This window comes from Bufo bufo, chromosome 8 (assembly GCF_905171765.1).
Source record: "Bufo bufo chromosome 8, aBufBuf1.1, whole genome shotgun sequence".
NCBI lineage: Eukaryota > Metazoa > Chordata > Amphibia > Anura > Bufonidae > Bufo > Bufo bufo.
In genome coordinates, this window is record NC_053396.1 from 190,976,658 (window position 1) to 190,987,609 (window position 10,952).

A 10,952-nucleotide genomic window follows, 5' to 3' on the forward strand; every position below is an offset into this window, starting at 1 on the left:
GTCTGCTTAAACTAATAACACACAAAGAATTAAATGTTACCATGTTTTTATTGAAAACACCATGTAAACATTCACAGTGCAGGTGGAAAAAGTATGTGAACCCCTAGACGAATGACATCTCCAAGAGCTAATTGGAGTGAGGTGTCAGCCAACTGGAGTCCAATCAATGAGATGAGATTGGAGGTGTTGGTTACAGCTGCCCTGCCCTATAAAAAAAAAAAACACACACACCAGTTCTGGGTTTGCTTTTCACAAAAAGCATTGCCTGATGCAAATGATGCCTCGCACAAAAAAGCTCTCAGAAGACCTACGATTAAGAATTGTTGACTTGCATAAAGCTGGAAAGGGTTATAAAAGTATCTCCAAAAGCCTTGCTGTTCATCAGTCCACGGTAAGGCAAATTGTCTATAAATGGAGAAAGTTCAACACTGCTGCTAGTCTCCCTAGGAGTGGCCGTCCTGTAAAGATGACTGTAAGAGCACAGCGCAGACTGCTCAATGAGGTGAAGAAGAATCCTAGAGTGTCAGCTAAAGACTTACAAAAGTCTCTGGCATATGCTAACATCCCTGTTAGCGAATCTACGATACGTAAAACACTAAACAAAAATGGATTTCATGGGAGGATACCACAAAGGGACTGGCAGTACTGGCAAAATATTCTGTGGACAGATGAAACCAAAGTTGAGTTGTTTGGAAGAAACACACAACACTATGTGTGGAGAAAAAGAGGCACAGTACACCAACATCAAAACCTCATCCCAACTGTGAAGTATGGTGGTGGGGGTATCATGGTTTGGGGCTGCTTTGCTGCGTCAGGGCCTGGATGGATTGCTATCATAGAAGGAAAAATGAATTCCCAAGTTTAGCAAGACATTTTGCAGGAGAACTTAAGGCCATCTGTCCACCAGCTGAAGCTCAACAGAAGATGGGTGTTGCAACAGGACAACGACCCAAAGCATAGAAGTAAATCAACAACAGAATGGCTTAAACAGAAGAAAATACGCCTTCTGGAGTGGCCCAGTCAGAGTCCTGACCTCAACACGATTGAGATGCTGTGGCATGACCTCAAGAAAGCGATTCACACTAGACATCCCAAAAATATTGCTGAACTGAAACGGTTCTGTAAAGAGGAATGGTCAAGAATTACTCCTGACCGTTGTGCACATCTGATCTGCAACTACAGCAAACGTTTGGTTGACGTTATTGCTGCCAAACGAGGTTCAACCAGTTATTATATCCAAGGGTTCACATACTTTTTCCACCTGCACTGTGAATGTTTACATGGTGTGTTTAATAAAAACATGGTAACATTTAATTCTTTGTGTGTTACTAGTTTAAGCAGACTGTGATTGTCTATTGTTGTGACTTAAATGAAGATCAGATCACATTTTATGACCAATTTGTGCAGAAATCCATATGATTCCAAAGGGTTCACATACTTTTTCTTGCAACTGTATCATACATTCTGGCAAACTTTTTTCCTTTCAGTGCTGCTTCTTGCTCCAAATTTTCCAGCATCTTTGAGGTCGGTTTTCTGGCACGTGATGAACGTCTTAGTTAATCTGTTTGGGCTATATTTGTTTGAGGCTAGACTAATGCTGCATCAGACTCTTCTACCTCAGACAGGTTTCCTTTGCTCTTCCCCCTCTACTCTATCTATCTTTGTATCCTCTAACAGTGGCATGGTAATACTAGGTTCAGACATTTTACTTTAAATGCAATACTGACAATCAATAGGAATATTAAGAGTCCTTTCACTTTAAATGCAATACTGACAAATGCAGAAATAAATGACTGTCACTTTAAATACAACTGCGATAAATGCAGGCAATAAATGACTTTCACTTCAAATAGAAACAAAGGACAGTTTGTAGTACACAGACTCTAAAGCATTTAAAGTCTCTTATTAATGAACACAAAGAAAATGTCTCTTTATGCCAAGGCCTATATGCAATGATAAATAATAAAAGGAAAGCTCTGACCTTATTCTGAAGAGCAGGATACTGCGATCTGAAGGTTGCTGGAACAAATGTCTGTGTTAAATGAGACTTGCCTTTTGTCTTTTGTTAATGTGATGCAATGCTCTGCGCTGACTTGCGATGCTCTGTGCAGACTTGAGATGCTCTGTGCTGAGTTGCGATGCGTTGGCTTGGGCCTAGTGGCGGGAAACTAGCTGACTGCAGTACATGGTCTCTCCGTGGATAGCGGTGCAGGCACTCTAACTCTGGACTTTGGCCTCCCACCATGCGTCTCTTTCTCACTCTAGGGATCGCAGGAGGGTTGACGCTCTTTCTCTGACTATTTTGCCTTTGCCGTTCTGCCACTTTAGGAGTCGGCTGCAGTTTAACTAATGCACACGTTCTATGGCCTTTATGGTAGCTCCGCTGAGGTGTCTTTGCTTGCTCACTCAGCGAACAGTTGCTGCGCGGCGGTATATGCTGGCGCTCCGCTGCTCTAATGCGCTTTTTACTGTGCAAGTTGAGGAGCGCTATCGCTTCGCCCTCTGAGAGCTATAGTTCCACTATGGCAGGCGCAGCACTATGAAGTGCCTTTTGCTCTGTGGCATTAGAAGAATTTTGATATCTCTGACTTTTAGTCTAACCAGACTGTCTATTAGGCCTCATGCACACGACCGTTTTTTTTTTACGGTCCGCAAAAACGGGGTCCGTAGGTCCGTGATCCGTGACCGTTTTTTCGTCCGTGGGTCTTTCTTGATTTTTGGAGGATCCACGGACATGAAAAAAAAGTCGTTTTGGTGTCCGCCTGGCCGTGCGGAGCCAAACGGATCCGTTCTGAATTACAATGCAAGTCAATGGGGACGGATCCGTTTGACGTTGACACAATATGGTGCAATTTCAAAGGGATCCGTCCCCCATTGACTTTCAATGTAAAGTCAGGAGTTAATATACCATAGGATCGGAGTTTTCTCCAATCCGATGGTATATTTTAACTTTAAGCGTCCCCATTGAAAGTCACACCCTAATCAAGCCGACTCGAGGTTCTGTCAGGGCTGGGAATCGCTATACTCCCCTCTTCCTTCCTCTCCCATTTATGCTCAAAATTATAAGAAAAATAAGCAAATAAAAAAAACATCATAGGTTTTGCCATATCTAAAAACTTCAGTACTAACAAAATATAAATATATTTATCCCATACAGAAAATGGTGTAATGGAAAAAAAATAATTAAAATGTCTGATTCGCTGTTGTTTTATCACCCACTAAAAAACTTTGTAACTAGTGATCAAAAATTCATAAACACTCCAAAATGGTATCAATAAAAAGTTCAGATCGCCCTTCAAAAAATGAAGTTTTTATTCTTTTTTTAAGTGTTAAAACCCAAAAAGAACTATATAAATGTGTAGTCCTTGTAATCATACTGACCCAGAGAATGAAGGTAACAGATCAGTTTTACCTCATAGTGAATGCCGTAAATACAAAACCCATAAAACTTTGGCAGAATAGCATTTTTTTTTAATTCCAGCACTTTAGAATTTTTTTCCAGCTTCCCACTACATTGTATGGAATATTATATGGTGCCATTGCAAGGTACAACTTATCCAGCAAAAAATCAAGTACTCATGCAGCTATGTGAACGGAAAAATAAAAAAGTTATAGGTTTGGGAAGGCAAGGAGTGGTTAAAGAGACGGCATCCGCCAAATAAGTGCAGCGCATGTTGTCAATAAAGTTTAGGGAGCCTTCTCACGCTGCAGATTGTGTTGCTGAAATTTTTGCCACTCAAAATCAGTTCCATTTATCTGAATGGGGTAGTTTTGGCGGGAAGCACATGGATTTTTGGCAAGTCCCATTTAGGTGAATGGAGCTGATTGTCTGTCGCAGTTTTGCAACACAAATTGCTGTGTATGAAGGTGCCCTAATAGCTTCTGAATCACAGAAGGAGACCCTTGTGGCAAGTACCGTAATTGGCTCCAAAGGCAAGAAATTTTTTTTCTTTTTTTTCCCCTGGATCTATGGGGCTGGAGGATCCTCTGGTGGGCCGGCACCACACTGGCGACATACTATTATATAGTTCTATAAAGTTCTACAGAGTTTACTGCAGAACTGCATCCAGGAAAGAAATTGGTACATTGCATTTCAATAGGGGTCACATGAGCTGATTCCTATTAAAGAAGTTTGCGTCATGAAACATACATGTATTCTACATTATTCAAACCAGCACCTGGATCTGAATACTTTTGTAATTCCATGTAATAATTTTTTTTTTATAGCCAGTGAGCTATTCAATAAAATGTATCTGTATGGCGCCACCTGCTGTTTGTTTTTTTGTCCGTCTCACTGAGCTGGTTGAATGTGTTCAGTTTAAATCTTCAACTGCCACCAGCCATATGCAGTGTTAAAAGCTTTAGCAGTTACACGGAGAGATTGCAGCAGAAAGGACACCCCCCCCCCCCCCGAGCTGCTGGGTTGAAGATAATCTAGCAAAGCAATTGCAGCAATGAATGTGGAGATCCCTGGATCCATGTGAGGTACAGGGCTGGTTCTAATTTTGTTAGAAACGTATTGTCATGTCCTATATGATGTCTGATTATCATTATTTCCATCATGGCATAACCAGTTTTATGACAACATAGTGCAGTATGTTATCAAGATATACAGACAAGCCCAGCCTTAGACATGGCGACCTGTTCTAGTAGATAGGTCCCTTCATCATTCCGCATTGGATCCCATGTTACTGCAAGTCTCTGTATGGAGCAGCACCACAGACTGCGCTAAAATACAATATGTCTTACATAGGGAACCAAAACACCTTGTCCCTGCTACAAGGACATGGGTTAGGTTTATGTTCATATCATGATCCGCTGGACGGTTTCACACTGACACCAATAAACTAGAAGACGGAGGTTCCCAGTGGTTTGTATCAGCCAAAGGAACAAGTTCATGTGATATCTCTAGTAGGTCTACTTCTCTGAAGTCCCATCCAGAAAAGAGTTTTCCATCTTACAACAGTATAAGGAGGAAACTCATGTATCAACTCATAATATTACAGTGATGACTACTACCCCCAGCAGGATACTAACACGACACCAGGGATGGAGAATGTAAAAATGAATAAATCCATCATTTCTATGTCTTTCGGGCTCCATGATCCATTGTTTTATACATTTAGCAAAGTGGGAGTGGCCAAACTGTGAGCACCGCCCACTGACAACTATGTAAAATGAGGTAATTAACATACGGCTCCTTAAATTACTGGCCCGAAAAAAAAGATTCATAGAGATAGCTGCCGTTTCATGCTACAATATAAAAATATGTAGCAACAGCCAATAAAAGATGGACAAAGCTAGAAAACATATCTACACACCATGTCATGGTCGACTATTAATTTTTACAGGGATGCCAATTTAACATTTTTATTAATGAGATTGTAGTTTTAGAAACATACATTAATTTGCATATAACACAACGGCTGGATCAAACCAGCTTAAACCAGATCAAATCAGATTGAAAAGCGCTGCCTATGGCAGAACCGATGACATCACAATCATGATGACATCACACCATTCTTTACAGCAGCACTGAGGACCCTACGTCTCAGTTTTTCTCAACACTTCGGTGAGGAAAGACATTTCTGCGGCTGGCTAGCTACTTCTTTGCTTTATTTTATTTACTCTTTTCTACAAGCGCCCGGTTGACGTCCAAGACTCAACATGGGATCCAGTAGAAAGAGAAAAAAACCAACAACACCATCGAGAGAAGACAGACAAAATGGAGAGGAGAAAGAGAAGATAACACCAAAACGGAGAGGAATTGCCATAGAGGATCCACAGGAGGGATGCAGCCAGCAGGTGAGCAAGGCCCAACCTGCTACTCAGCTGCCTAAAAACACCTCATTTCTTCATGGACTGCAGAACCAGTGGAGAAGGTTTGCAGGATTCATAAAGAAGAAGAAAACATACATCCTTAAAAAAGGAAGACAACTTTGGGGAATTGATGACCCCAATAAAACAACAATCAAACATCAAAGCTCAGTCAAGGGCTCCAAAAATAAGATAGGATCTCGCAAAAGGGAATCAGAAGACCACGATGCACCCACTAAAAGACCAAAAGTAGAAAGTGCAACAACTACAAAATCAAAAGATCCAAATGTTGCATTTGAAGTGAGAGAAACAACAGAGAAGCGCCAAAGTGGGAGAAAAAGACCCTTTACAGATAGCAGATCCAAAATTAACATGAATGAACTGGAGCCAAGGAAGAAGGCTAAGCTAGACAGCGACTACTCTCATAAAGAGAGCACAGAAGAAGGGGAAAAGGCCACAGCGCCTTTAACAGTGGACAAATTTACATTCCATCATGTTCTCGGAGAAGGTGGCTTTGGAAAGGTGATGCTGGCAACAGACTACATACGGAAAGAACGTGTTGCCATCAAAGCAGTAAAAAAGAGATCAGCGCTATGGTGGTCGTCAGGATTAGAAGAAGGCGAATTCCTGCAGATTGCTCAGGAGAGCATCTTTCTGGTTCACGGCTATGGAGCTTTTCATACTCAGAACTACATCTACTTCGTCATGGAGCTTGTCACTGGCGGGACTCTCTATGACTTGATTGAAGAGAGACAATGGCTAAGCCTCTGCACCGTACGATTTCTAGTTGCAGAGATGGTATGTGGAATACAGTTCCTCCATTCCAAAGGCATCGTTCACAGAGACCTGAAAGCCGATAACATCCTCTTGACTACAAAAGGCCACATTAAGATCACAGATTTTGGTCTTGCTATCAGAGTCACAAGAGAAGGAGACATTCACGGGACCCCTGCACCAGAGAAGATCACTGGTGAGCCGTATTACACTGCAGAAGACTGGTTTTCTTTAGGCGTAATTACCAACGGTTTAGTAACCGGTTGTAGACCTGCAGAGACGGTTGCACAAGTCACTGACATGGTCCAAAAACAAGAAACATCTGAAAACTTTGACCATGCTACTAAAGACTTGTTAACTGGGCTCCTGTGCAAGGACAAGTCTCTAAGATTAGGGATGAGAGGCAACATACGTGAGCATACCTTTTTCTCTTCAATTAACTGGGATGAACTGGAATCAGGAAAAACTGAGTCACCACTCAAAATCAGTGAAGACACCATGGAAGAGTATGTGACAAGGCAGATATCGGTACCACACAGTGAGGCTGAGAAGAAGCAGCCAATCATGAACCAAGAGCTGTTCGAGAAGGTCTCATTTGTCTGTCCAGCTTGGAGTGCACACTACCACACTGTTCCAATGCACCCAGACCCTTAGCCCGATTGCCCGTCTGTTTCCTGATTCAGCTAAGCCAAGAGCCTCATCTAGCAGGATATAAGAGGACTGCTCAACAGGTAGGTGCATCAGATATAGAATATGTTCATCTGTTTAGATTTCAAAAATCTTAACGTATTAATTTAAGCAATATTCCTTATTGCTCTGACTTTAGTTGACTTTGATAAATGGTAAAACTCTTACATATTTTAGGCAATTTTTCTTTAGTTTTCATATAATTTAGCCATTTTGGTGCCAATGAATATATAAAATTAGACGACTAGAAATCATTATATATATATATATATATATATATATATATAGATAGCTATATAAATATAGAATCAAATGCTGTTAGTTCCTGTAGTGTCATTTATTCTTAGTCACCCTAGATGACTTGAACATGCGATCTTTATCATTGCAGTCTATGGGGGAATCACCATGTACCTATCCACCCCTCCCTCAGACAGGGCTTAATAGGAACATTGCTATGGCAGGCCCTGGGAGGGTAGCATTCCAGTAAAATAACCGCTTAGATGCTGTGGTATCTGAGGGGGGTGTCTGCTGTGTAACAAAGTAGGCAAATGGATGCTATGTCACCTTCCTAGCTTCTATCTTTAAAGACCCGACATCTGGTGTACATGTACAGTATATGGAAAAAAGTGATCTGTCATAAAAGTAAACATTAGTTAGCTTAAGTTTTTAGAGCGTATGCATTTTCTCAGAAAACATTTTTATTCTTTATTTCTTTCCAGAGTACGAGGTCTGGTCTACAGCATGAAGTCACACAGTGACAGGAAGGAATAGCTGAGACTTGGAAAAGTTTCCTTATGGTAAGAGAATAGCAGTATTGATTCTGTAGACACAGGAGATGAGGATCTAACTTATCAGAGACTAGTAGAAGAATAAGGAGAAGTGAGCAGCATGTGTGTTCCTCTGATCCCAACCTCATCTATCAATTCAGCAGACTGCATATGGTGCAAATATAAATTTTATACTGCATTACAGCTAGATTTATTATATTTTAAATATGAGGCCCTTTGTGTAGATTTAGTTAAAATTGTATAAGGACATTAGCACGAGGCAACCTCATTCATCTGGGTCCACACACTATATCCATATAGTACAATAGGATGCTGGGTCTTTGTGCTTCTTGTTGGTGTCAACTTTTTTAACTCAAGTTCCTGATTTACCTTCTCATCCATAGTCATCCATCTTCCTGCCTATGTGCTGTAGAGAAAAGATCATCTATGGGCCTCTAGTAAAACCAAGATACTCTGAAGGCATGGACAACTACTGGTGATTCTTCCAATGCCGAGCAGGTACGGAACTACAAGATTTAACTACAATGTCAACTTCTTTACAAGTTCACAGCACTAATTTTACACCTGAATCTTATTCCAAATCCCAAATTTATAGATTAAACACACAATATTTTCCTATCCCATTCTAGATCATACTGTATACAGGAATAACGTTAATGCACATTTGGATTGACCAAACAGGTTTTATTTTACAGGACTATCCTCCAGCCTCAGATGCCGAATTCATGACCACCAGCTGTCAGATCCTCCTCCTCTCCAGGAAGCTGATTGTCATCTATCAGCACTTTTTCTCCTCCAAGATGCTGACCAACATCTCAGCACCCGTCTGTCTTCTCCAGTATGCTGACCAACATCTCAGCACCTACATAGTGCTATCAACATCTCAGCACCTGTCATCTACAGAATGCTGACCACCATCTCAGCACCTGTCATCTACAGAATGCTGACCACCATCTCAGCACACTTTGTATTCAGAGAGCTGATCATCCTCCATCAGCTCTTCTACTGCTGGACATCATCTATGCCACCATTCTCCACAAAACTGTCCACCACCTATCTGTACCATCTCCAAAAGCTGACCACCATCTGTCAGCACCCTTCTTCAAAAGATTTACCATCAGCTCAGCTTTATCACGTGTCATCATTGAGGAAGCTGAGCAAAAATACCTGTTCATACCATCCGGCAGGTATCTGTTCCATCCATTCAGCTGATCACCATCTATCAGCATTATTCTTTAACATAAATAAATAAAAAATTATACTGAGTCTTTATTGATCTCACGTCACAAATGAAAATTTCCTATAAATGTAAAAAATTGTGAGAAAAAAAATCTCCAGGGAGGGACAAATGATACAAAATATTCTTCTTTTATCCAAAATATATATATATAACTACATCACTATAATGTAAGAGAGGAGGAGAGACGCGCTGATGGGAAGGACCGCTAATAGGAGGAGTATAGGGGACAGCGTGGAGGCTTATCTCCAGTGTTTGTACAGGGATCACAACCCTAGTCTCAGTAGGATACAATACTGTAGTTACGGGCTTGCTGCCCATCCTGGTCGGTACCCGGCCGGGCCAACGATAAAGAGACTGTAGAAGAAAGAAGAAAACAGTTCAGCGCGCTGCTTGTCTGAATGGGGTAAGTATGGTCCGTATATTGGAACCACAGAATTTATTAGGATGATAGATAACGCGTTTCGGACCCGGACTGGCTGCTTCTTCAGATCACATCAAATAGTCAATTGTTAAAAAGACATACATTTAAAGAGCTGAGCGTGCCAATTGAAGGGGGCGTGCCACGGGGATGTAAATAAACAAAATGGAGAGGTGGGACCTGCAGCCATCAGACATTGGGGGCATATAGTAGCGATGTGCCACCAATGCATGAGATGGCACAATCACTTTAAGTTCATACAAAACACATACAGGACCACATTTTTTAATAAAGCCCTGCACTGGCGGTGGATTAGCTGCAGGTATGTATTGGTGCCAGCCTCTACATAACTTCGGCAGATCCACCGCCGCTTCTAAATGTAAGACAGCTTCAGTAAACAGGTGTTTAAAGTGGTCTCTAAAACCTGCTGCTTCTCACAAGTAAATCCAGACTAAGCTAAAGCCTAGAATGTATGGGCTCTTAGAACGGTTTGGGGACGGGGCTACATTCTCTAAGAAGCCTATACATTCTGGCCACAACCCTAAACTAAAGTGGCTGAAACCCTGACTATAAAGCTCCTCTCTCAGAGGGGAAAGCTAGGTCCCTCTTCTGAGCCAGGCCAAAGAAAGGAATGCTCGGGTCACCAGATGGTTCTTATCTTTGCAAAACTTTATGTTTTCGGTGGAACACAGGGCAGGCAGGTTACAGGGAAACGCGGATGCCCTGTCCCGGGTCCACTGTCTGACAAGTGTTCACCTCCTCAGGGTTGAACAAAGGAGGGAGGTATGTAAGAAGGAACAAGGGGCCGTCATTGACGGAAGATACGTGCCAGGAACCTCGGTGAGGTAAAAACCGGGTTTTACCCTGAAGTGTCAGTTTTGCAGTTAAAGCCTGCTGTGGACTGCGGGTGGAAAACTGCTGACCAGGTGAAGGCTTTTTGCACTGTGGACTTTGTGTGGTGTGAACAGGCACCAAAACTCAACACCGTTACTTTTGGCTTGTTTTTTCCTATGTGTGAATAAACACTGAACTTTGCTCTACAACCTTGTTTTTGCCTCTGTACTGCGTCCGCTTACCCTGCCTACCAGAGCAAATCCTCACAATATATATAAAGACCTTATTGAGTTTAAACACCATGTTAATAAGAACCACATTGGGTATATGTATGAACTGCAGGTGTATTCATCAAAACACGCATATGAGTTTTCAATGCGTTATTGATGCGTTT

At 41.7% G+C, this 10,952-nt stretch overlaps 1 protein-coding gene and 1 long non-coding RNA gene across 2 annotated transcripts; both read left to right on the top strand.

The window, feature by feature from the left end:
* Window positions 1–5,667: 5,667 nt before the first annotated feature.
* LOC120978136 (protein kinase C delta type-like) lies at window positions 5,668–7,245 on the top strand. The gene has a single exon (XM_040406363.1). It carries the CDS (start codon window positions 5,668–5,670, stop codon window positions 7,243–7,245), a length of 1,578 nt encoding a protein of 525 aa, XP_040262297.1.
* Window positions 7,246–7,993: 748 nt separating this feature from the next.
* LOC121009615 lies at window positions 7,994–9,212 on the top strand. Its single transcript, XR_005780785.1, has 3 exons — window positions 7,994–8,075; window positions 8,450–8,564; window positions 8,762–9,212. It is a non-coding gene; the product is annotated as an uncharacterized LOC121009615 (long non-coding RNA).
* Window positions 9,213–10,952: the final 1,740 nt, after the last annotated feature.

Bases quoted from the DNA above. Each gene is read 5' to 3' on its own strand.
- LOC120978136 (XM_040406363.1), top strand. From the start codon at position 5,668: ATGGGATCCAGTAGAAAGAGAAAAAAACCAACAACACCATCGAGAGAA.